The 27357-nt window shown below is 38.5% G+C and overlaps 1 protein-coding gene across 2 annotated transcripts in view; it reads left to right on the plus strand.

Moving 5' to 3' along the window:
- The window catches only part of LOC101950484 (N-deacetylase and N-sulfotransferase 3), a 101868-nt gene that overhangs the window by 17753 nt on the left and 56758 nt on the right, over positions 1-27357 (plus strand). For both annotated transcript variants that reach the window (XM_005290314.5, XM_065596284.1), the window contains exons 3-4: positions 19640-19727; positions 23835-23989. In XM_005290314.5, the coding sequence (XP_005290371.2) occupies positions 19640-19727; positions 23835-23989 (243 nt within the window). The remainder of the gene's footprint in view (positions 1-19639; positions 19728-23834; positions 23990-27357) is intronic.

Consider the following 27357-nt stretch of genomic DNA (forward strand, 5'->3'; position numbering starts at 1 on the left):
ACAATTACAACGAAAGAGAATTAGACATGAGAGGCTGAATTATATTTATTACATCGTAATATAAGAAATGTCTTGTGAATGCAAAATATTCCGACATTTCTTTTTTAAGTTCCTTTATAAATACACACAGCTGTATGATTAATTAACTATTTGCAACTTCCTTTTGTTTTTAAGGTTCTTTTTATCTTCCTAATTTATTAGCCAGGTTATCTTTACAGCTTTTTTATTACATTTATAATAAATGTATGTTCCATCTTTACAGTTCATGCAGGGCTTTCATGGCATTTTACAGTGACTTGTTTGAAATAATATGTAAAAGGTACAAGAGATAAAAAAAGAAGAAAGACAGGAAATGTTATTAACTATGTAGGTTCCGTTGTATCTTATGCCCTAGGGAGATTGATTTAACTGCTGGAGCATATTATTTCATATACAATTATGGAAAGTTATGCATCATGAAGCAATAGACAGATGATATACTAATTAGATCTTAAAATTATAATATAACTTTAAACTAATTTATGAAAACTATTCAGTAGATTTTTTTTTTTATGCCCGGCTACTATTTTAAAGAACGTTGTGCCAATCAGTTATTAACATTTAATATGTCAAAGGAGAAGATGTAGGCAAGCTGGCTCACACACAATACTGCTGTGAATTTCAATGTAGGGGGATTGTTTAATATTTCTGCCTTTTATCACAAAAACAGATTTTGCCTTAGAAGCAGTATAGTGGTGACTAAGAGCAAGAATGTGGTGTGAAAACCACTGCCCATAGGAGTGAGACTTCAGGAACGCTGCCAAATGGGGGGTCTATTGTATCTGCCTCGGGCACTGTGCCTCTAGGATTGCCAAAGAGACAGGAAGGGGAGGTAATATCTTTTACTAGAGAAACTTCTATTGGTGAAAGAGACAAGCTTTTGAGCTACAGAGAGCTCTTCTGCATGTCTGAGAAAGGTACTCATAGGCCGGGCTATACTAAAAAATTTAGTGGGCTTAAGTAAGCTGACCTAGCCCCTGGTGTAGACAGTGCTATAATTCTTCCGTCAACCTAACTACCGCCTCTCCGGGAGGTGAATTACCTACGCTGACAGGGGAACCCTTCCTTGCACAGTAGGTAGTGTCTACACTGAAGCACTAAGGTATCTGTGCCGCTCTGGTGTTTTAAATGTAGACATTCCCATAGTGTCAGAGCTAAATACATAAGTATTAGCATAAGTAGTTAACACATGTTGTAAGAGATCATTCAAAGTGAAGTAGACTGTTAACATCTTTGCAGTCATAGGACAATAAAAGAGGGTTTATTGGGTTACAGATTGTTGTAATAGGCCATAGTCTTTATTAAGACCATGGTTTTTAGTGTCTAACAAAGCTATGAATTTGAATTCCTGGGCTTTTGAAGGTGTTGTGCAGGTTTCCTTTGAGGATGAAGACTGAGAGGTCAGATGTGGAGTGATTATTTTGAGAAAAGTGTTCACACACAGGTGATATGATGCTTTTGTCTTTTATCATTTTTCTGTGCGAGTTCATTCAAGAACATAGTGATTCTCTGGTTTCACCCACATAGTTGTTATTGCGGCATTTCGTGCACTGGCTGAGGAACACCACGTGTTGTGATAGGCATGAGTAGAACCTTTGGATCTTGAAAGGTGTATATTCTGGGGGTATTGACATATCTCCACAACCATGATTATCAACAGATTTCGCATCTGTTGTTATGGTAGGGTCTGGCTGCTTTGAGTTGGACTGAGTCCTTGTCTGTGGGGAGTTTGCTTCTGATACTGAGTTTGGTGAGGATGGGGGATTGTTTGAAGCCCAGAAGAGGGGGTTGAGGAAAGATTTCTTTCAGGATGTGGTCCCTATCAAGTCTGAGTTGTAATTGTTTAATTATACCCTTCAGTGTGGGGAAGTAGGTGACAGCTGGCAGGGGGGAGAGGTTGCAGTCAGAGAGCTTTTTCCCCAATATTGAAGCAGGTTCTCTTGGGGTATTTGGGTAGCCTATTCCATGATGCAATCTACTTCTCTGGTGGAGTGTCCTTGTTTGGTAAAAGCAGTTTTAAGTGTGTTAAGATATATATCCCAAGCTTTGTTCTTGGAGCATATTCCATTGTATCTGCCTGGTGGTAGATAATGGATTTCTTGGTGTGTTTGGTGATTACTGGAGCTGTGAAGTTAAGTGCAGTGATCTGTGGGTTTCTTGTATATAGGTGTTTGTATGATTCCATTGTTGAAGTTGATGCTGGTGTGAGAGTGTTCCAGAATGTTTAATGGATGGGCTGGTAATTGTTGAAGTTGTCATGGAAATATATGTGGGAATTTGTCATCTGTCCATAGGATGAAAATATCAACATATCTCAGGTATATCATTGGTTTCATGGTACATTTGTCCAGAAATAATTCTTCAAGTTGGCCCATGAAGTGGTTGGCATACCAGGGAGCCATCCTAGTACTCATGAGTGTTCTCATGGTTGAGACAAATGTTTGTTGTTGAATATAAAGTTGTTATGGGTGAGGATGAAATGGTTGAGTATGGTGATGCGCTTAGAGTAGATATCTGAGTGTTGTCCATTGTCTTGTCTTGTAGATATTTGAGGCAGGCAGTGGCTGTCATTGTGAGGGATATTGGTTTATAGGGAGGTGACATCCATAGTGGCAAGGATGGCTAGCTTTGCCAGGGAGTATGAAAAACCGTGGGCTTTTTAAAAGGGTACAATATGAACAATCCTCTCACTAAATATGGAAATGGTTGTATGACCTTGACCCCAGCTTGGTCCCTTCCTTTCCCACTGGGAGAGATTATTGCTGTTCTTGGCAATTGCCTTGTGTGGTCCTTGCTCTCAGAAAATACAAGAGTTGGGTTTGTGATTAGCACCTGTGCAGAGCTGTAAGTTGGGGATGCTTTTTGTACCCTCTATTCCCATTGTGCACCTGTGTCGTGCTAGTCACAACCAAGGCTGTTGGTATCTATCTCATGAAATATTTAATATTTAAAGGGTGGTGTTTATGCAGATTATGCACTATACCATAGAATCATTGCATTGTTATAACTAGATGATGATGATCATAGTAGACTTTTTAGGTTGACCCTGTATGGATGGACATACAAAGAAAAGACCACAGTTTTCTATGACAGACCTGCTCAAAGGATGGCTAGAATCCCACTGGGGCGCACCGTTCTTGCTTTATGCAGCTTGCCTGGGGTGACAGCTGTCTAAAAGGGGGTGGGGAGGATTGACTCCTTGAACCAGTGGAGATGGTACTACCGAATATGGATCAGGGGAAATGCAGCCAGTGTTTTAGCTGAACACCAATACAGTTTTTATATAAATTATTTGTGTCCTGTGAACAGAAACATTTATAGAGGTGAATGGAAGGAAAATCTGCTTTCAAATAAAGATGATCTGTTAAGTGCTGGAATAACTTCTGTAGGCTCATGGCCAGGGAGAGAGATGACCAACACCAGACAGAAAGGAATGCAGCATGGAAGGCAGGAAACTCATTTACATTAATTACCTTAAGCAGTGCCTCATTTTTCTGCCACCAAACATTATTTTTCCCTTCTGGCTTGTTCAGTGGACCTTTTTTCCTGGATGGACCAATATACTCTGCCTTCTCGGCTTGTACACCAGGTCATTTATTTTGAATAGAAGCCTTTACTTAATAAGATTAGAGAGATGGAGAGAAAGGAAGTTGCTGATTATGTTCAACACCTCCTTCACATACACATGCAAACTACTATTAAAATGTAAGTAATATATTGTGACTCTAAGAGCTGACATACAGAAGTATTATAGAAAAGAAATATGATTCCCTTTTTATATCTATATGAAAATGAATTCTGAGAGGATCATCACATATTACATGTAACATGAAGGATTTGTTACATGCGTAGTAATTTGTTGCCATCCTGTAGATATATTCATATTCAGAAGAGAAAATTGTTATAGTCTCGTTATTTTCTCCCCTCAGAGGCCAAACCACTCTAAGTAAATTTAAAGGGGGGGGGGGGAAATAATGTCCTCCCTATCTGTGTCCTTGCTAAGTGACTGCTGCTTTGCTTACCTATGCTCTGAGTGTTACATTTTAACTGTGGATTATTCAGCAGAGCAATTTACTGCTCTTTGCGCCTGTTATGAGTGATAAAAGTTGCATAAAGTTACAAGACTGTCTTCCTGAGCACACAGTTACTGATGAAACCTGTGTAGAAAGATACAGCTTTTGTGAATCTCTTGCCAGTTCTAATTTTTCAAGCTATAACACAATATATAAATCATGTTTAGCACAGTAAACCTGTGCAGTGAAAGCTGCTTCTTTTTTTTTACAGTCCTGTATATTTATTACTTCCTACTAAATTACAGAAATGTGTTTCTTTTTTATTTTTTAATTTCCATCATTTCTCCCAGTGCCATTCTGTATCTTGCTATCTTTAGGCTGGATGAACTCTTTCACTGTTGTGTTTTTGCAAGTCGCATCCTCACCCCAGTTCCTGATGGAATTTTATGATTTAAGGGCTATGCTCTTCCAAACTTCAGTAATCATATGTTCCCTCCAGGATGGGCTGGGCAAACTCTCAACACAACCTCTGCTTTTCATTGGTATTGGTTTGTTTATGTGGAGGTGGCCTTATGCCTACTATGTAGAACATGACAGGCCCCACTTATGCAGGGAACCCACACCACATGCACACATCCACCCACTAGCCAGAATGCAATCCTCAATTCACCATCCATGGTCCAATGCCAGATAGCCATGTTAGAGACTGAATCCCTTATTTGCCCTTCCCTTCTCAGAAAGTTCTGCTTTAGGGATTGCAGTGAATATACATAGGTATGAGGGTCTGTTCATAGGTAAGGTGAAGACTGGTGTGGCCGTGCATATGTTACTTTGTGTATCTTCCCACAAAATCTAGGTCCTGCCCTGGTTTGGTGTAACCATGTGGTCATGAAATCACAACATGTCACTCCAAAATTTATAATTTTATTTTTAAAATAAATTTTCTTTAATTCGATGTAGGCCAAAATAAATTGAAACACTACCCTTCTACCTTGCAGTTGCATATGTACGGAGGAATTGTCACCACTTAAGATCTCTTCCAAAGTTTCGGAATAGTATTTTAAAAACCACTGACTCTCATACTGTGAATAAAAATTTATGTTCAGCCAGCAAAAGAAAGGAAATTAAGAGTTACGGTGCAACTCAATTTGATGTACCCAGGCAATACAATAGATCTAAAGCATGATTCTAACCTTCTTTCTGTGTGTTGTATTCATTGCTTCATAGCTAGGAGATACACACTAAGAAAGCAATATATTATACACAGAGAACCATAGTACTTCACGGAACTGGATGCTTCATCCCTCCACAAATCTATGCTACAAGCTCTGGTTCCTTCAAAATGCCAAGTCTACTGTCAAATTCCTGCTGCTGTCGTACAGTGGAATAAAAATACTCCACAAAAGCAAATATAATTAAACTCCAAACACACTTAAAAATGCAAGCAATTAACAGCAAAACATAAAGGCAAATAAAGCCAACATAGTGACTACCTCCTTCCCACTCTTAAGCCTACATCAAGAAGCAGGATCACAGCATGACAAAATGACAGAGCAAATCAGAAAAGGGGGGCGGGAAAGTCTGTCTTATTAGCCCTTCCTTAGTAGATTGCTTTTGAAAATGTTCTTCCATTTCAACAGTTCGGTCTGGGAAAAGTGTCTAACAACATGACTGATTTTCGAAGATCACCCTTACAAAACAAAACCACAGGAACGAGAGAATAGTCAATGCCTCTGAGGATTCCAATACGCAGTCTTTTGACAGTTCTAGCTTCTTGTTCTCTGCAGACTTCAAGGCGATCTCTATTTTTTTTATTTTACCTTTTTTCTTGTAAAGATAAAAGTATTATCACCCATTCCAAAACCAAATGTTCTGCACACAGACACATAATAGACTTATGAACCATTTTCCTAAAATACCATTTAATCATTAGCAGTGTCCTGATACTTCAACACTAATTCACATGCAAGTTTAGCAATCCTTAGAATGGAAGAGAATCTTAAATTAGTAAAATTTTGTATAGCAAATTGTTGCAAAAGAGTAGTCACCTTCTGTGTCTTGCTTTCAGTGCTTTCAAGCAGTAATGACAGAAGTGATGTCCTTGGTACTTTTGCCATTCCAGCTCAAGGGTAGTAATTCAAATGCTTTAAGTGAGGCTGGCTGCCACTGATCCTAAGTTGCTGTTTTGACAGTTGAGGATCAGGACCTCTATAATTTACCCCATAGTTCTGCAAACTAGAAAGCTGCTGAATTAAGAATTTTATTAGGTGACTCACCTTGGTTCTCCCTAGGATTCCAATTATATTGTGGTTTTTAATCTTTAATATATTCTTCATCTCATTAATGCTTCAAGAAAACATCTTATCTGTAATAAGCTTGCTGAGGTTATGTTCTATTGCATAGATGCTGTATTTTTAATGAGTCTTGCTGCTCCACAGTTACAGTCCAAATCTTTGGCTTTTCTTCTTGATTGTTGCCAGTGACTCCTGCGATTTCTCCAGCTTGTGTGCCTCCCCCCCCCCATATAATGAAATGACTTTCAAGCTTCTAGAAACTAGATGCAATCCCTATGTCATATATGCATCTTACAGATACAGAGAGCGTGACGTCTGTTACCTGCAAGGAAAGGAATTTGAAAAATAACTTTTTCTCTTTTGATATTTTCTACAGTAAAAATAAGCCTCAACTCCTTCCCTCCTCCCCCCCACCCCAAAAAAGGGGGCACCAGTGCTAAAGAGAGAATTAAATAACCACATACGCCCTTAAATTCCTCTGATTTGGTGCATCCTTTCACTTCCTTGTGTAAAGTTGTGCCCCTAAATCCAGATTTAGGCACCAAAGGAAGTGGCCTGAATTTTAGAGATGCTGAATACGAGCAGCTCCTGTTGTAGTCAATGGAAGTTTCACACGTTCAGCTCCTCTAAAAATCAGGCTGCTGCTTTAGGATTAATATACATGTAAGAGACGAATTTTGGGCACCTAATTTTGCAAATTTTCATCCTTGACTCTACTCCATAACTTGATCTATGTACTATTTATTCCATGGCTTAATCTATATGCATTGCAGTTGTGGGTTTTAAATCCATAGTTGCAAGATAGGAACCTTTGTAAAAAATGTGAAAATGAAAAGGGTAAATAGGTAATAACTAAAATAATGCAGTAGGCCTTGAGTAGAGGTGGACTGGTGGAGTTGTGTGAGTGACACTGTTCCCCCCTCCCCCCCCCCCCCCGACCCCTGTGTGGTTCTAATCAGTGTTATGACTCATTCACTTTTATTAAGTTACTATTAATCAAATACAAGATTGATTTATTAAAATGTTTATAGGTAGTGAGGAGCAGAAACTGAGCTCTTTTTAAGGGTCTATCTGGTGAAAATGGCTCAAGGCCAAATATTTGGCTCAGAGAAGGCCCCTTTTTGTTGTTCCATCAGCGCAAAGGGTATGTATGCCAGATAGATTTGGCCCCCAGGGAATATCCCTTGCATAATGATGATGCTAGTCACCTCAATTTTGAGGACATAAACAGTCATTGTTTGTACTAATGGGTCTTTGCCCCAAAACCCGCTCCCAGTATACACACCCCTCTCCAGTGCACCACAAATACTCCTTCCCAGTAAACAACACACCCTCCGGCACCCCTCCAAATACCCTCTCCAGCTCCCCTTCCGCCCCACCTCTATCCCCTTTGTGGTGTCCTCTTTTTGGGAACCTGATATATGGTAACCCTAAAACATCAGTTATAGATAGGAATTCATCAGCATGTTCACTCCACAGCACCCACAAAGTGCAGTGAGGTAGCAGTGGCTGGCAGGAGCAGGGCATGCAGCCACCGCTACGCTGACCCCGCAGGCTGGCAGAGGTGATCAGAGGTGACATGACATGACCCCCAGAGGGTTGAGTTTTTTTCAGACCCAACTTGACCCAAACCTGATATTTGTAGTCAGGTTCCATTGGGTTTGGGATGGGTTGCAAGACTCTAGTGTGGATGTTGCTGCATGGCAATGAATCATACTGCCACCAGAGTCCAAGCCCACCTAACCTCCTGAGTCTGAGTTTACATAGCTAACCTGAACTGCCACTCATGCAACAATATCCATGTTAAAAGAACAGGAGTACTGGTCGCACCTTAGAGACTAACAAATTTATTTGAGCATAAGCTTTCGTGGGCTACAGCCCACTTCATCAGATGCATAGAATAGAACATATAGTAAGAAATATATGTTGTTTTTAGCGTGTCAGATTGAGCTGAATTAGCACGAATCTGTCTACCCTTGCTGGGAATCAGACTTCCCAGCTGCAGTGTAGACATACCCTTCATGCACAGCAAGCTGGGATGTAAATTTATAGTGCTCTAGCCTACCACATATTAACTGGCTGTGTGGTCCCATAGTGAAATGTGTTGTTACAGCTGGAACTTGTAGTGTGTGGTAGCAATGTCCACACAGCCAGTTAGTCCATGGCAAGCTAAAGTACTGTACATTCATCCCTTGGCTTGCTAAAACACCATGTAGAAAAGCCCTGTAAACACCAAGAATGGAAAGGAATTATTTAATGTGGTATACTGAGGTATAACAGGAAAACAAAAATTTAGGCTGCATGTCTGATAGAAGTTCCTTAGAGTGAAATGTATTATCCTGTAGGTTAGTTTCCCCATTTAGGTTCATGTATGTTAATTTGAGCCCACAAACATAGAATTCAGTCCATGAACTTATATGTGAAGGTTTGGAAATTGGTCTATATATGTTTGGTCTTAGATGTTTTTTAAGTCCTTCAGAAATGAATGATCACTAGTTGTTTAAACTAAAAGATTGATACTGTTGATATTTTAACACATTTACACTTACTTTTTTCTCTCTTCTTAGCACCCTTCCCAAACCCACAAACTTCTTATTTTAGCTCTGCTAATACAATAACTCCCTTACAGGCTAGTGACCAGATCCCTCGCTCGTGTAAATCCATAGAAATCAGTGGAGCTATATGAATTTTGACTAGCTGAGGATCAGGGCCTACGACTCTTCTTGACTGTGGTTGCTGTTAGATCGTGCCATAAAGCCGTCATACCTGCTCTTTTTTTTTTTCTCTCTCTCTCTTCCTGAATCCCGTATACCACTGTTCATATACCTCCAGCTATGAGGCCTATGCTGAGCTAGCTGTAAATGCTCAGTAAAGGGAATTCAGAGCAGCTGAAAAAGGGAGAACACCTATTCACTTGTTACTCCCTTGTGTTTACCCCACACAAGGTTAATGTGAGCCTGAAAGGGCAATTAACATACCAGGCAGCCCCTGCAAGAGGGAAAGCTAGGCTTAATTGATGATTAATTGATTGGCCAGGAGAGCCAAGTTGCCAGAAGAGAGATCACTGTAGTGACAGTGATCATACACGGGGGAACCATACAGGGAGGCAGCCACTATGCTATGCCTAGCCACAAGAAGATGCACCTGTGGTGAGTGGAGCCCTTTATACCCCAATTGACTGTCATAAACAAAGACTCCCAACTGTCAATTCTGACAGAGCAGTCAGGGAGAAAAGATGGTGGTGGGTGGGTGAGGTTCTGTGGCCTGTGATGTGCAGGAGGTCAGATTAGGTGATTATGATGGTCCCTTCTGGCCTTAAAGTCTATAGGCCCATCTGGCCATTGACCAAAGATTCTCCTTGGCAATTAAGAGGGAGGGGGAAAGAGAACTTCCCTCAGTGGTGTTCCCAGTTCTCCAAGATGAAGAGCACAATACTCATCTCTTCTTTTCTGGTTTCACTAACTCAAGCCATAAAACAGGATCATGAATTGCATAGAGTTTATTAGGAGTCAAGATGAGGAGTACATTTATACTCATGGAGTATGAGTGGGTCATACCATCTCCATCCCTTTGTGCACTGGGCCAACCCTACCCTGGGCCAGCTAGCCCTTGGCTTGACCAGTTTATTCAACCATACAATGATAACTATGCCCCTTACACTTGTGTGAACCAGATTCAAGACTTTTCCACTGAGAGTTTGTCTAAACACAAGGGACCATGTTTTCTTTTGTTTGTACACTGAGCTCCCTAATACATAAAGCCAAGCATTAATGCTGGAATATTGTGCTTGTCTATTAGCCTTTGTCTCACTGGGAAAAATAAAAAAGAACGACCCAAAACTGGTTTTCCTTGACTGTGGCCAATGTTTAGTAAAGCCACAAACTTTAGTGACTACTCTTCCTTTTAAGCTGTCTAAATTGAAACTTGTTATACCTTAGAATATAGACTTGAATTTCTCTCTGAGCATGTAATAGCTTTTTACTGTAGATGTTTTTCAATGGTATCTCTGAACGATGAAAAAAATTGACAATTCAAATGCCTGAAATATTTTATGCCCTGGAAAATAGGTGAGCAAGTAGTATCCATTATCAAACTCTGATTGTTTGTGGCCTTATCTTGTGTAAAGATGCAAACAAACAGAATCTGTAAGACATGATTTATTTTAAATTCTCTGCAGTTGGAAGCACTAGCTTTTATGGTTATGGGGACAGTTGAGTCTCAGTGTATCTGGTTTCAGGCAGGAAAGAGCCACCGAGAAAAAGAATGAACATTAGGCACAGATTTCAGACCAAAGTCTGTTCAAAAAGGTGCATCCAGAACTGTGTGCACTTAATGGATGTGCTTTAAAACCCACATTTCTTTCTTTCTTTTTTTTGCACAGACCACGGTAGAAGATGCGAGTCTGAAAATTTTTTAATCTTTTAAAACCTTAGACTTTGGACAAGGTGATCTACTAGGAGGTCAGCAAAGAAATCCACCCATGAACCTATCAGATTGCTGCACAACTGCCACAGCCCAGCAGTTAATAGAACCTGGGGCTCCTGCATGCCCCTGTGTCAGGAGTTTAGGCATGTGGATCCAAAAAGTATTGAATCTTCTAGCCCTTCACAAAACTCAACATACACACATGCATATGCGCATGCACACACAGTTCTGCACTTCTAAGGAAACAGGCCCCATGCAGCACAGCACAGCTCAATAATGCACTGCCGGTGTGGAGTATCAACTTCACAGACTGCTCTCAAAGCAATAGATCCCATAGCAACTCCATTGCATCAAGCACCTTCCATGCCTGTGGGGGTCAGAATGTAGCATTTGTCCCCAAATCCTGAAAATTTTGAATAATTCCTCTGCAGCTGGCTCTGGTGCAAGGTAAAACTGGAGGTTGTATTTCGAGATGCATTAAATAGAAAGTAAACATTCTGTTAGAGACTGAGTAATATTAGGAACTTTGGTAGCATTTCTGTGGTGTTTCTGAACTGGGTGGCAATACAGCGCGTATGTTACAGTGGATTTAATAGCACTGACTTTAATTTTTTTATTTTTGCAATTAGTATGTATCTTGGTGAACAATATATGAGAGACCGTTAGAACATCAGATGTCTCATGAGGGAAGCAGTGGGACAAAGATCCTTCACACCTACGTGTCTCTTTGAGTCTGAATTAGTAAGGACCAAAACTTGTTATAATTGGTTGTTCAATGACCCATGAAGACTGAGTTACTTGTTTCAATCTGGTTCCTAATGAACATTGTGGTCTGTTCAGCATGCCCTAGAAAACACCCTTATAGTTTATCTGTTGCTTATATATAGGGCCGGCTCCAGGCACCAGCGCACCAACCAAGTGCTTGGGGCAGCCAATGGAAAGGGGCTTTTTTTTTTTTTCCGCTTCGGGTGGCAAAAACGCTGGAGCAGGCCCTGCTTATATAGGATATAATCAACACAGGCAAGATCAAACAGTCACCGCAAAGTGGCCAAGGAGTGAACTCATAGAATCTGAACTACTATCTGCAAGACACGGCTCATGACTGAGGCAGCTCAGAGGCTCGGGGAACTTGTCTGAGATGTTCTTGTTTCATGGCTAATACATTTTCAGTTTTGAGCTCTCAGTTCATCACCTTTCGCAAGAACTAAAATTAATGGATGTACAATAGCTTTTTAAATGCAAATTAAAGATGAGAAGTTACTTGGTTTTATTTACAGTTTTATTCTGCTTCGGGAATTCACCTATGCCTCCCTGCTATTTTATAAGCAGTTGAAGGTTTAGAAAAAAATAAGATCGAATCAGTGTACCCTCTATTGAACTTAAAATCCTGCATGATCAAACTCCAGGGAAAAAATATGATATGCTCCAGCAGGGTGTTTATTAGTTCTGCTATTTTAATTGGCCCGAGTTTTTGACCTTTGATTAAAAGAAATGGAGGGGTTTTCTTTCTATTAACATCAGAATGATGAAAACATTTAAGATGGGCTAGTAATACTCATCCCTTCTATCAAGCCACAGTTTAATCAAGAACTAATAATGAAGAATTCCACATAGAATCCTGAAAACAGCACTGCTAATTGCATTAGTTTATTAAATATAATTGGTGCCAGGTACTTAAAACCTTCTACCTACCTTTCCATAATTAGCTTGCTCCCTCTAGCTTTCCTCTTAAGCCCCCAAGAAGAAAGAAGTGGTGCAAGAGGTTGTCAGAAATATTTCTTATGGTTTTTGTTTGTGCAGATGATTCACTGAGATGAAAGCGCACAATATCCCAACAGTGTGCAATCACTTCATCATCAAAATCATTTACTGCATTTGATATAAATGAGGATGCCAATGTATTTTGAAGATATCACTGAGGATGTCAGTGTATTTTGCTGAAAAATTAGAGGAGCACTTCCAGTCTTCAGATCATATTTTTATATTGTTGTATATCATTTAAACTTTTTTACTACTAGCATCTTAAAAAATGTAACACTGAAATTTAGTGAATTCTTCTTCTCAAAATTTGCAAGCCTTTCTCAAGTTGGACACTGGAAAAACTGAGGCACACAAGATCAGACCTTAATGAAGATTATAGCATTAACCTCTCTGTGCCTCATTCTACAGGGGTGTTGTGATGCCTAATTAGAACGTGATCCCTTACTTATTGAAATGAATGAAAAGACTCTCACTGACGTCAGTGGGCCCTGGATCAGGCTCTTGATGGTTAGGAAATGCTTTGAAGTCCTCAGAGTCACGGACCTGATCAATGGGTGCAGGTTATACCAAAACCACAATCAATCGGAGTTTTGTATATGTTGCAACTTCAGGATTGGGTCCCTGAGTATGGCCATTAAGAGATTTAAAAAGCACACTTGCTACAGTTCCAAAAAGACTATCACTGGCTGAGAATAGCAGCAGTTCTTGAATGGCTGGCTCTAGATACTCAGTTCCTTTCCCCCAGGAGCTTGTATATAGCATTTCTGTTTTAAATTTAGCCGCTACATTACCTGGCCAATTGTAATTAAGCATTCTGCTAGCATACAGTACTTTAAAACTGTTATATATGAAAAGTGACTTTGCAGACTTATCAACACCCATGTTTGCTTTTATTTGAAAGCAGGATTTGGAACTAATTGTTTCCTGACGCTACTATATCTTAAGGAACTGTATTCTCCTCCTTTTGTCTGAAGAATATTCAAAATGTTTTTAAAAATGTATACAGTATACCCAAAGCAATTATTCCTTTTATTGTATACACTATGTGCTTATGGTAATGGATGTCAAAAATATAATCTTGGAAATCCAGAAAGAATATACATTGAATTTTAATGAAGTTCCACAAATACATAATTTATCACAAGGGAAACAACTCTGGTCATAAGCAAAATCTATGAAAGTATATTAAACTATTCATAAAGCATATATGAAAAGGTACAAATAACAGAATGTTAAACCATTAAAGGGGTACTGTCAAGGCTCCATCAAAAATGTGATTTGCCAAATTTGCTGCAGCTAACAAGTGCATGCTCAGAGGTAATATAACAATTTACATATATAATGTTGTTCAGCTCCTCCCTCCTGTTCTTATCTCTTTAGCTTTTGTGAGCAGGTACTATAGCAACGTTCATGGAACTTGAAGAGAGGAACAGGGGTTGCAGGAGCGAAGAATTTGGAGGAGGCACTAGGACAGCAGTCTGTGTGCACATGACTAGAATGCTAGCTGCAGTTGCAGCATCTTTGTAAATAGTTTTCTTAGGACTTGTTAATATGTCACCCAGGAAAGTTAAAATGAATTAACTAAAGGTAATTAAAGTGTATTAAATCCCTAGGTAGGTACTCTCATTCAGAAATAAAATGGCCTTAGCTTGGTTTAGCTAAATCCCCTCTGAAGGTGGGTTCAAAGTATTTATCTTTTTAAAATGCTATTCAGCAACTTGAACATGGAGGAGGAGCCAGTGCCATGTGACCAGCCAGCTTGAACATGGACCATCAGCAAGTGCTCCTTGGACCATATTTTGGGAACCACTGCTCTTGGGAGCTTAGTTTTCTTGAAAATTACTTAGGCTATTATTTTAAGAGTCAGCTTGTAAATGGTCATGGCAGTTTATCAGACAGGAGATGACAATGACCAAAATATAGTTGTAGACCCCATAAAATGTTAATTATGGGCTTAAAGGCCTACATTTCCTGTGATATAAACTCATAAATGAAAATGGAGTAGCTCCAATGACTTCAGTGGAGTTAAACTGATTTTTACCAGCTGAGAATCTGTCCCTATATATTTATCTCGTGTATCTATGGATTTTTTTATATTTGTCACTATAGTACCTATATGCCAGATACACCTATACCCCGATATAACGCGATCCGATATAACACGAATTAGGATATAACGCGGTAAAGCAGTGCTCCGGGGGGGCGGGGCTGCGCACTCCGACAGATAAAAGCAAGTTTGATATAATGCGGTTTCACCTATAACGCGGTAAGATTTTTTGGCTCCTGAGGACAGCGTTATATTGGTGTAGAGGTGTATAAGAATTAAAAGAAGCAGTGTATTATAACCAGGACCATTTTCATCCCTCTCGTAGGTTATGTTGGCTTCTCAAGGATTATTTTGGGATGGTGGCTGATGGAGATATGGTCAGCTGTTTAGCAGGCTTCCTTTCTCTCTCTCTCTCTCTCTCTTGAAAGAAGAGAGTCTTGCGGTATAGGATGAATGCTAAAAGATTCTTGAGCTCAGGTGGAAGCAATGTCCACAGCCTAAGGTCCTAGCTAGAAGAAGTGGCAAAGAAATAAAATTATTTATATTTTAACCATGTGCATAATAGTAGGACAGCCAACTGTTTCTGATATTGCATAACAAATGCAATGATAGCAATAGACAAAAATATTATTTGTAAATATATAGAGACTTCAATGAACAGGTTATAAAATACACTAGTACTGAATATGGTATTTGTGTAACTCAGCTAATGCAGATAGCCAGAGATTGCTCATAAAAGCAATCATAATATACAAACCCCACACCAGATTACCTTGAGTACATGAAACAGCATTTAGAAATTAAACTTCAGACTCTACTGTCCTCCCTCCCCCCTCACATTCTCTCTCTCTCTCTGTCTTTTTCTCAGACACACACAGTAATAGTCCCTGCCATCTGCGGCTATATATTTTTCAAAAGTTTAGCATTTTGTTTTTAGAACCTTAACGATGAGTAAAATGTCAAGTCACCCAGAAAATAATCATAGGCATGACAACTAAATGTTAGATCAGCTTGTCTGTCTAGAACATAGTTCACAGTAGAGCTGCACTCACCTGTTTTGGAGATAGCACAAGTAGAGTGCAGATAGGCAGAGGTACTGTGGGCATTAGCTGGTAAATCTTCAAAGAGCTATGCAAGATTTTAGCAGCATGACTCCTATTGATTCTAATAAAAATCAATTATTTTCATTAATGACTTGGATAATGGATGCTTATTAATTAATGCTTATAAAATTTGTGGCCGATCCCAGGCTGGGAGGAGTTGCTAGCACTCTGTAGGGATTAGAATTTAAAATGACCTTCACAAATTGGAGAATTGGTCTGAAATCAACAAGATGAAATTCAATAAAGACAAGTGGCAAAGTACAATACTTGGGAAAGAAAAATCAAATGGACAACTACAAAATAAGGATTAACTGGCTAGGTAGAAACACTGCTGAAAAGGATCTGGGGTTTAGAGTGGATCAAAAACTGAATATGAGCCAACAATATGATGTAGCTGAGCAAAAGGTTAATATCATACTGAGGTGTATTAACAGGAGTGTTGTATGTTGCACATGGGAGATAAATTTGAGGGGGTGGACACTCCTAATAACAGTCTTTAAATCTATAAATAGGACTGCTACTAATAGGACCATGATCAATTGTTCATCATGTCCTCTGCAATTGGGACAAGAAGTTAGCAGCAGCAAAAGGGATTTTGGATAAATATTAGGGAAAACTTTTTAATTATTAGAGTAATAAAGTTCTGAAATAGGCTTCCAAGGGTGGTTGTGGAATCCCCATCGCTGGAGGTTTTTAAGAGTAGGTTAGACAAACACCTGTCAGGGATGGGCTAGGTATACTTGGTTCTGCCGCAGCTTCGGGGGCTGAATCAGATGACCACTTCAGGTCCTTTCCAGCTCTCCATTTCTATGATTCTATGTGACTACAAAAAATCTTTCAAAGTTTACTCTCTAAAAAAACAAACTCCAGATTACTTTTGGAGATTAGTACATGTTATTTATGACAGGAAACAATCATGTAGGTTCAACAGCAAAGCACATCTTGTCATGATTTGTGGCCCACATGAAATTCAGCTAAAAGGACTGTTGCCGTCATTGATGAATGAAGGTGATAACTAAAACTGATTCTCTTCTCCCTTCAATAAAAATTAAAAAACAGAATCAGGTTGTCACAGAGATGATATAGAGTGTGTATCTCTCCCACTCTCCCCATTTTCAAATAATTTAAATGGTCATATCAATGATGTAACAACTATAATGTTAGAAATGTGCAATGAGGAATTTCTACAAAGCTATATTTCTCCAGCATTTCCACAATTTCTTTTTTCATTTTTCCTTCTGTTCTTCTGTCATTTAGACACTATGTTGTAAATGATAGGAAGGTATCTAGACAATTGCTCAGTAGGATGCAAGCTAAAGCCTTTAGCTACAATATCATAATCTTACAATTCAGAAACAGACCCATAGCAGTGAACATAACCTAAAGAAGTTGAATGTAACCTGGCCAGAGACTATTGTCAGAAAATGTTTATGTTGTAGGTGGACTCAGGAAAGAACATTTGAAATTGAAGTCATCTTTAGTAAGAATTATAAAAGTTACATTAACATTCTGAGCTGTTCATCTGGAATTCAGGCTTCACTTTAACCCAGCTTTCTGGGGCAGAATCCTTATCTCACTAAATGTGAGTTTTGCCCTAAATTTTTCTTTCCTTTATGCTGCAAAAAGAATGCAGTTATCCTATCATCTCTATCTTTCTTATTTCTGATGTGCCTATTCCATTGGTATTCAAGCACCTCAATATCACATTTTCTGGAAGGCTTTTAAAGTTTATGCAAGACCTTTTCTTCTGGCCTGGGCAGCTGGATGTAATCCAGAAATAATAGGAGCTTATGGCCATATATGTAAATTTTTTCTGTCAGGCTGAACTCAGCAACCTATCTCTTTCAAAGGTATCCATTATTATCATAATAAGGGTACTACCAGTTTGCTTGCCCCCCTGTGTCTTTCCATCTGTGTATCCAGTAACATCTGTTTGCAAAGATCAGTTCCTTCATTGGGTCAAATCTCACCAGCTCAGAGATTATTTTAATAATAAACCCTATGGAGTCTCTACTTTCAACCAGAGTAGGAATCCCCACACTTTAATATCCTTTGCCTTTATTGGTCATTGATGATCTCTAACCTCTTTTCAGCCTGCACTAGAGTTCATGCTGCACAGGCTCTGAAGAGATTGTTTTTGTGTTCTGCCTGAAAACTCTCAACGTGCTCTCAACTACGTTTAATTTTTGTTCCACTCCTCTCATTCTCTTTTAGTCCTTTATTCAGAGGACACTGTTCCAGCTTTCCCTTCCAGTGAAGAAAGAGTAATCTTTACCTTACCCATTTTGTTTATGAAAAGCTTCCAACAGCTCTCTGATGGCAGTGTTGCTAGTTCTACTGTGACAAAGAAGGGGATGCCCAGCAGGGGGAAAACAACATGATACCCTTTCAGCTCCAGGTCAAGCTGGACAGCATGGAACAAAAAAAGTGATGTTTCTCAATGGTTTCAGTTTTGTGTCTGTCTTGTAACAAAATCTGTGCCCTTAGCTGTGTAACATAAGCAATTAGTCTCATAATTAGCAATTAGTAACATCAGCATTAGTCTCAACAACTGAGGAGCAAATTCAGGATATGCCTAACTCTATTCACTGATCATCAAAACTTTTGAAAAAATTGTTCTTTTGGTCAAATTCATCCCTTCTTTAAGCAAGCACAGTTGCACTGAAGATAGAGGGCTTTTTATGGCTCTGAATTTCCACTGTTGTTGTTGTAGGGTTTTTTAATATTATTTTCTTCTGCTATATTTTATGCGTGTATTTATAAACAATGCTCGCTCCTCTTTACTTTATAAACAAGGAGATCCTTACCAAATGCTTCGATGCTCACATTCTGATGTCTTGAGTATTCTACTTTTAAATAACTTTATTTGCACTTCTTAAGAAATTAATAACTAGAAAAGGATATTAAGAAAGGCATGTATATTTAAAATTACAAAGGAGAATTAAAATTATTGGGGGTGATTTTCAAGGGCAAAAATGGCAGCCAGGGTATTGAATTTCAAGGAAAGTTGGGTGCCTGACTCCCTCTGTCCTCTTGAAAATCTCTCCCAATAATTTTAATTATTCTCTTGTGTGATTTAAAATATATGCACCTTAACATACTTTTCTTATTAAAACTGAATATAACAAGGAGTTATAAATAAATAATAAATAAACCATTGTTTCCCTTTTAGAGTATCACTGCTTGGGAGACGTCTCCTGAAATAATTTGTAACTCTTGGAATCACAACACATGAAGTTAGTCTAGAAATTTGAAGAGTGAAGATGTCTCTGATGGAATAATAAGAACCCATTTCTTTCAGCATGATAGCTTTTTGTTTGTACTAATTTTGTGCAAGTACATTTATGGTGACAGCTAGTATGCTAACTGTCTGAGGAATAAGTGAATCAGACATTGTGGAGTAGATTCCAGTTATTTGATGCAGAATAGGCTTCAATGTTCATCTCACTTTTTCTCTTCTTAGACTTTTTTTGCCAACAATTTCTAAGCTACAATAAAATGTTCTGTGTATGTACCCTAATCAACACTTAAGGGAGTCAATGTTTCCTTGGGAATAGGTCTCCTGAGTCCCAGTCCAGTGCCCTGGGTTCAGTTCTGGGTTCTGGCACTGGCCTGCTGAACGAACATCAACAAATCTCTTCCCCTCCCCGTGCCTCAGTTTCCCCATCTCTAAAATGGAATTAATGATAATGACTTCTTTTGTAAAGTGCTTTGAGAGCTACAGATGAAAAGCACTGTATCAGAGATAGGTATTATTATTAGGAGGAGGATTTTGGTTATAAATTACACACCACTGATCTCCATGAAGATGCATGCAGTGCACTTCAGAGTTAAATTTGGTCTTTGGTTTTTAAGAGGTAAAGAAAATATATTTTTCTCATGGTCTTTATACGGGGGGCAGGGTATGTGAAGAAAGATCATGTGCCTGATGAATTTTTTTATGTATATTTATTTCAGGCCCTGCTTGATACGCAGAATCTTTTGAGAGCTCAGATTACAAATTTTACTTTCAACCTGGGATTTTCAGGGAAATTTTACCACACAGGTAAGAATGAAAATCTAAAATCACTTTCATTTTGATTGGAAGTATCTTTGTAGTGTAGGGGAAGTAGAAATGACATTGATTATACAGCTTTGGTATTAAATGAAATGGGATGATAGGGAACTGCACTCAGGTTCTGAATAAAGAGGAAAGCTTCCTTCACAAGAATATAACAAATAGAACAGGTTGCCTCAGAGCATATAACATAATTGTGTGACTGACTGGGTCAAACTGTATTCCTGAAGGATGGTTTACATTGACTAACCCTTATGTTGAAGCAGTATTCTCCATGAGACTAGTGTCTGAGGTATATAAATACATTTTTCCAGTTTTCCTATATTGTATTAAACCAACTAGATTCACCTATATAAATTATTCTGCATATATTTACACAGTGTCTTTGTAGATTAGACATATAGTGATACTTTTTAAAACCTCTTAAGCATGTATTATGAGTGAAAGCTGAACAGACCCTTAACTTCAATTTACATGTAGGAAATTCAGGAATGCATATAGGTCAGATCTAGTGCATACATCCAAAAAATTATACCTAAATACTCATATCTTCTATTAAAAATGGTAATTTCCATTCACAACCAAGTAAAGAATATGTTCAAAACATTGCTTTACATTTAAACTGGTTTGACAAAGTAAGAGCTCTCTGAACTATTGTTGTGGGGTTTATCCATCAATGCAAATTTTAAATCAAGTTTGGAAGTTTTTCAATAAGACATGATGTGGTTCAAATAGGAATTATTTTGGGAGAAGTTCTAAAGTATGTGTTGTGCAGGAGGTCATACTTGATGATCAGAGTCGACCCTTCTGGCCTTAGAAGCTATGAATCTGTGAATGCTCATGTTGGTAGCTACTCCAGAATAAGGGCCACGTGAGAAGTACTGAGAACCTTGAATGAGAAGTCAAGTGTCCTCAATGCCTGCTGACTCCAAGGAGTTCAGTACCTCTCCTGATCAAGTCCTAAGGTCCCAGTCCTGTAAAGGGATTTGCAAGAGCAGATCCCTATTCCCACACAGTCCCTTTGACATCTTTCCACAATCAGAGCTTGTTATCAAAGGCAGCATAGAGAAGAAGCCATTAAAAAGTAAACATTTACAAAGTAAACATGTGAGAGCTATTAACACAGAGTTGTCACATATATTTCCTATTCTAGATATAAGGAAAAACTGTAGTAATCTCTGACTTTTAATAGCAGCCACTTTATGCACCGTATTCATATTTTATAATTATTTCTAGATTCTATCAGACTCAAATTTCTTCTTGTGATCAGCTGATATACCCTATAGCCTGTAAAAGGCAAACTGTTTGTTTGTAAAACAGGTAGTAAATTGGTGTATATTCGCCATCCACTCAATTTTCAAAATCCAAAATGGCCAACACAGAACACATATCCCATTTCAGAAAAGTTTCCCAGGAGGATTTACATCATTATTAAGAAAGTAAATTGTGACTGTTTTCTTGACCACTATGTAAAATATTGGTCTTGGAGTAGACTCAGTGTGAGATAACGTGTAGAGCTTCAGGTTTCAACCATTAATCTTTCTGTTTCTTAGGATATATTTTATTGCTTTTGTCGTGTGTGTAACACAATTAACAAAATTCCAGTGTGTTTGTCTTTCAAAAAGACATACGGGGAAAAACCAAAGAAAAATGTAATCTCTTATAATGTTCATGTTATTGAATTACTGCTGTTTGGATGCTTCCTTTCTGAAACCTTGCTCTGATCAAGTAAATTTGAGAATAATTTCTATGGCTAAGATTATTGAAAATTAGTTTCTATATTTAGTCACCTAAACCCATATTTAAACACCCAAACAAGTGGCCTGATTTTCAAAACTGTTGAGCACTCATCAAAGAGCGTCAGCAGCAGTTGCTGGGTGTTCAGCACTTGTGAAAATCATGCCACTTATTTAAATGCCTAAATTAGGGCCTACATGCCTAACTTTAGGGCTCATCTCTGAAAATCTCAGTTTGTTTTTAATCCTTCTTTTATATAAGAAATAAAGAAAAATGTTAATGACTGGAGCTCTTTGCTTTTGGTGGAACTCTCAAATTTGCCAGGTTTGACTGTGTAATGTTCCAGGAAAGTGCTGGAAGCCTCCTGAAATATTTAAAACTTGATTGGACAAAACTCTTAGAATATACTGTCTGGCACAAACCTGCAATGAGGGAGGAAGATGGATAATATGGCCTCTTCTGTCTTGAATGCCAGGTGATATTGTATTATAACTTACAGTATCTTCTGTTTATTTGTCATCATGGCACATGTAGTTCTGTGTGGAAAAAGCACTAATATCTTATGACCAAATCTGAGGTCCTTAATTAAGCAAAATTTCCCACTGACTTCAATGAGAGCTTTGTTTGATTAAAGACCACAGATTTTAGCCCTTCATATAAGTAACCAATACAGAAGTTTGAATCATCAGATAGGTAAACAACCAAAACAAACAAACAAACCAAAACTTCTATGCAAGCATAATAGAACAGCTGTAGAAATAGAAAGAAAGAAGGGATAAGGCATTAAGTAGGCAGAAAGGCAATGTGTTTACACAGGGAAGCAGATGTTATATGCTGCCAGAACAAAGAAACAATCATGCATGCAAAATAGGACCACATTAGGGACAGAGAGAGACAAAAGACAACACAAGATAATGTCAGAGTTGAAGGACATTAATATGAAATCAAGGAAGTGAGGTGATATGTAGGAATGAGACTGAGAAATGCAAAATGATTGATTCAAAGCTAAAGTAGAACATACAGGGTTAGATTGTGTCTGACTCTTGTGGTGATTACATGGGAGAGGGGTGGGATGAGAACACTTGTCTTCATTCTTTCTTGAATGCATTGGTCCCTGCTAGCATTCCCTGAGGTCCTAGCCACCCCAACGGGAGGGAGGCAGGAAAGGGAGTCTGAGAAGATATGGCCCCCTCCCACTCACTCCACGCCACAGAGGGGAGCAGATACTGTCCCTTCCTGAGGCTGCACAATCCCTCCCAGAACTTCAGGGATAGCACAGATCCACATGCAGGTGTACGGTACAAGCTGAGCCATATTGTAAAATAGTAAATAATTACTATGGAACTGGCTCAACATCGGAGCATCCCTGAAATGACCATATTGTTAAAATCAGAAAGCCAACTTAAAGATCCCAGACAGGTTGCTGCATCATTACATCTGACTGCCCCCATTTTTCCTTTCTAACATGAGTCTCTAACTCAATTTCCCCAGCTGGAGATAGAGATAAAATCATGGAAAAAGCAAAGGTTCACTGGAAGAAAGAGGAAAATATGAAGGGGAGATAGAGATAGATAGTTCAATGTGATTGGTGCAGAAAGTAGAGTAATTGAATGTTTGGTTTGGTTTTGTTTGTTTGGAAGAGAAATCAGATTAGTGAAGTAAAAGAATAAGTAAATAAAATGAGTAATTACATTTGATGTGAAATGATAATGGCAACATGATGCTTACAGAAGCTAAAACAGGATTTTTAAATGTGTATGGTTTATGGGAAGAAGCAATATATACAACTGGATAAGCAGGAAATTGACATGTCATGAGATCATGAACAAGGTAAGAATTAGAAGGGAAGAAAAAGGAATAGAGTGGCATAGGATAATTTGAAGAGGCTGGTAGGAGAATACTTCAGAAAAGCATATGTAATGAAAAAGGGAAGGCAGGATTGATTGCAACGGGAGTTTTGTCTGAATAAATTACACTGAATAAGACTTGTTAACATTGTCATTTATCCTCTTCAATACTCCATCTTTTTATAGGTCTGTTTTTTAGCTGCTTTTTGTATTAGCTTCTAATGTTACTTGTGCAGTACATAAATGAGACGACAGTGTTATATCATGCATTTTGAGGGTTGCTCAATCTCATAGAGAGGAAGGTGTGTTTTTCCACCATATTATATGGGAAGAGAAGGGGTTGTGTATTCAAGAGCTTTTAAAATCCTTATTTAACATCACTGTAATATCAAATTTGTTTGAAATATTTTTGGTGTCTAATATTACATTGCTAACGTTCCTCTTGTTTTTCCTAATGATTTTAACAACATAACAAACCTGGAGAGTTTGTTTTTGGGGAATATTTTTGCAGGAACTGAAGAGGAGGATGAAGGTGATGACCTGTTGTTGGGGTCTGTGGATGAGTTCTGGTGGTTTCCCCATATGTGGAGTCACATGCAGCCTCATCTCTTCCATAATGAATCATCACTGGTAGAGCAGATGATTCTCAACAAAAAATTTGCCTTAGTAAGTAACATCTTTGCATGGTATACTTAATAGAGCTGTATGAGAATCAGAATTGGTTTTTCAGGAAATGCTGCAATTGCAAATTTTATTTTTATTCTGAATCAGAATTTTTCAATCAAAAAACCCTGAAATTTCCCATGAAATGAAAATTTAAAAAAAAATTCGTTTTGGGTCAACTGAAAACTTCAATTTTGATAAAATTGCAAACTTTTTTTCCCTATTTTGACTTTTTTATTTTACATTATAATTTATACTATAATATAAAATAAATTTTGAAACAAAAAATTCTTTTGACATGAAAAATCAAAACAATCCATTAAGGTTGAAATGCTTCATTTTGATTCAGTTTTCTAAATAGAATTTTGTCAACATCAGGACATTCTCTCAGAAAGTTTCAAATTTGGTGAAGTGGCACTTTCCAATGAAAAAATGTTCTGGTGGAAAATTTTCAGCTAACTGTAATGTTTGCATAATGAAATATAGTCCGGGTCTGTCCTTCAGAACTTTCAAAGCTTTTTCTCTGCTTTGAAATCCAGTAAACTCTCTCAAGTTTATTAATGTATATTACAATTACCCATTTGATCAGTTTATGTATAAAAATAGCTGTTCTGAAAAGCATGGACTTTGCTAAGTAATTATATATTTACAGAAAGGTACTGAAAAAAAATATTTCAATGAGAACCTGAAAGAAAAATAAAATGAGACATACAGGTATAAGAAAATTAGAGAAAGAAAAATGTACTTGGTTTGATTCTGCCATTCGGTTTCATGTAACAAAGAAAAAACCAGAGGTCTCATCCGTGTACATTATACTATACTGCTTGTTTACAGATGTGAATGCTGATAATTTTGAACTATAGTAATCTGGTGTAAAATACATTTTATTGTTTAAAATCATATTCATTTTAGCTATTTAAGAATTCACTGTTGGCTAACCTCGAGCAGCTTTCCCCTGTGTGGGAGCACTGGAGGAGGGGTGGGAGAGAAAGCGTAGGGAGTGTTTCTCCCCTAACACATTCATACATGAGTTAGTCATAATTTGGTTCTCAGTGCTGGAGGATGTAAGGAGAGTCAGATGAGATTAGCTATTGACAGGACTAACAGCCCCAGAGAGGCTGTTTTTTTGTGGCCTAAAAATAGGCACAGGGCTCAGGAATGACAGTACACATGTTGAATAGGTGTTGCAAAGGGCTACACCTCCCCTGGGGTTTCAAGAACTATTGAGCCTAATTCTCCTTTTGCTTATACTATTGTAAACCAGGAGTAACTCCATTTGAAATCAGTGGAATTGCCCTGGTAATGTGAGAGGAGAATTGGGTCCATTATACTATTATCAGTTTGGACACTATTTATATTTACTCCTTCAAAAAGAAAATTTGAGCATTTAAATGTATTATTTTGGTTGGAAAAAGGGTTGCCAAGTGTCTAATCTCACAAACCCAAACACCCTTGCCCCGTCCCCTGCCCCTTCTCTGATGCCCCGCCCCCACACACTCCATCCTCCCTTCCTCCATCGCTCGCTGTCCTCCACCCTCACTCACTTTCTGGGGCAGGGGGTTGGTGTGCAGGTTTTGGGCTGGCGGGTAGGGCCGAGGGGTTTGGAGTATGGGAGGGGGCTGAGCCTGGTGCAGGAGCGGGTGTGTGGTGTGGGCTCTGGGAGGGAGTTTGGGTTCAGAAGGGGGCTTGGAGTGGGGCTGAGGGGTGCGGAGTGTGGGAGTGGCCTTGGGGGTGGGGCAAGGAATTCGGGGTGTGGGCTCCGGCTGGGAGGCGCTTACCTCGGGTGGCTCCCAGAAGCAGCTGGCATGTCTGGCTCCTAGGCTCAGGGGCAACCAGAGGGCTCTGTGCATTGCCCCTGCCTGCAGCTCCTATTGGCTGCACTTCCTGGACAATGTGAGCTGCGGAGTCGGCACTCAAGGAGGGGGCAGCGCGCAGAGATCCTCTGGCTGTACCTGCGCCTAGGATCCAGAGAGATGTGTCAGTTGCTTCCAGGAGCCACATGGAGTCAGGGCAGGTAGGGAGCCTGCCTTAGCTCCGCTATGCCACCGACTGGACTTTTAGTGGCCTATTAAAATCTCCCAGATTCGTTTCAGCCCCCGGGAGATCAATTCCCAGCCAGTCTGGGAGCGTTGGCAACACTAGTTGGAAAACTTATTAATTTATTATTAATTTTTAATGCAAAGAGTAACTAAAACACATAAAGAATTACTCCAGTGATAGACCATTGTTCTAATTTCTTTTGAGATAACTAAGTTGCAAGTCATATTAAACTAAATACTTCCAAAAGTTATGAAATATTTTATCTTATAGCTTTGCATTTGAGACATAATTAACAAGTATATTTATACACACTCATGCGTGCGCACATCCCCACACACACAGGCTGCATGACTGAGAACAAAAATATGTTTTCCGTTTTTTTTCTTTTCAATAAAACCTTCTTTTCTCCCTTTAAAAATGTTCATCTTGACATCTGAAAATGTGTAACTGGATTTATAATTTATGATTTCACAAAAAGAAAACAATTAATACTTCAGAATAACCAGGTAGTGTATTTTAGAATTTAATTCAATAATTATATGTAGAATCTGGGATTTCAAATGCATATTGTCATGTGGTTTTACAACTAAGCATTGCTGCTACCTATGAACAAAAGATTGTATTACATCACACAGTAGTATTTGAAAGCTGTATTAAAGGTTCTCAAAAGTGACAAATAAGTAGCTCCTTAAACTTGTATTTGTAACAGAGAACATCCCATTCTTTCACAAAATGAGCCACAAGTAGACTTTCAAGTGTCCTGGTGACACTGACTAGCTCTATCACTAACAGTCAAAGATGACAAGGATTTGATAGCCGAGATTAGAACTAACCAAACAACCAGTGGAATGTACAAATCACCCAATTTTCACAAAACAAGGCTGTATAAGTAAGGTTGTATTCTGTTTATATGGTATGTTTACCCAAAAAAACAATATTAAAACTATGTTAAGGACTGACACACAACAATAAAAATAAGTAAATCAGATATATAACTGTTTTGCAACACTTAGGCCAAAGTCCATCAAGAAAGTATTTGAAGGTGCACAAGTGTTCAAGACTACCCCCAAGTGTGATTACTTTAGCTTTATTGTTTTGTATTAGAACTTTAATATTATGATAATGCAGTTTCTGTTCAGTAAATGTATTTGTTGGTTTTCTAGTGATTATTTTTAAATAAACATAATGGACCAAATATATCTCTAATGAAACTCCATTAACTTCACCGGATAGAATTTGATCCATTGCTTTGTTCTGCATAGGTACACATACTCCTTCTGTTGCATATAGGATTTCTGTCAATTGTAGTTAGATTTTAAATATTTTTCCCT

The sequence above is a fragment of the Chrysemys picta genome, chromosome 5 (genome assembly GCF_011386835.1).
Source record: "Chrysemys picta bellii isolate R12L10 chromosome 5, ASM1138683v2, whole genome shotgun sequence".
NCBI classification, from domain to species: domain Eukaryota; kingdom Metazoa; phylum Chordata; order Testudines; family Emydidae; genus Chrysemys; species Chrysemys picta.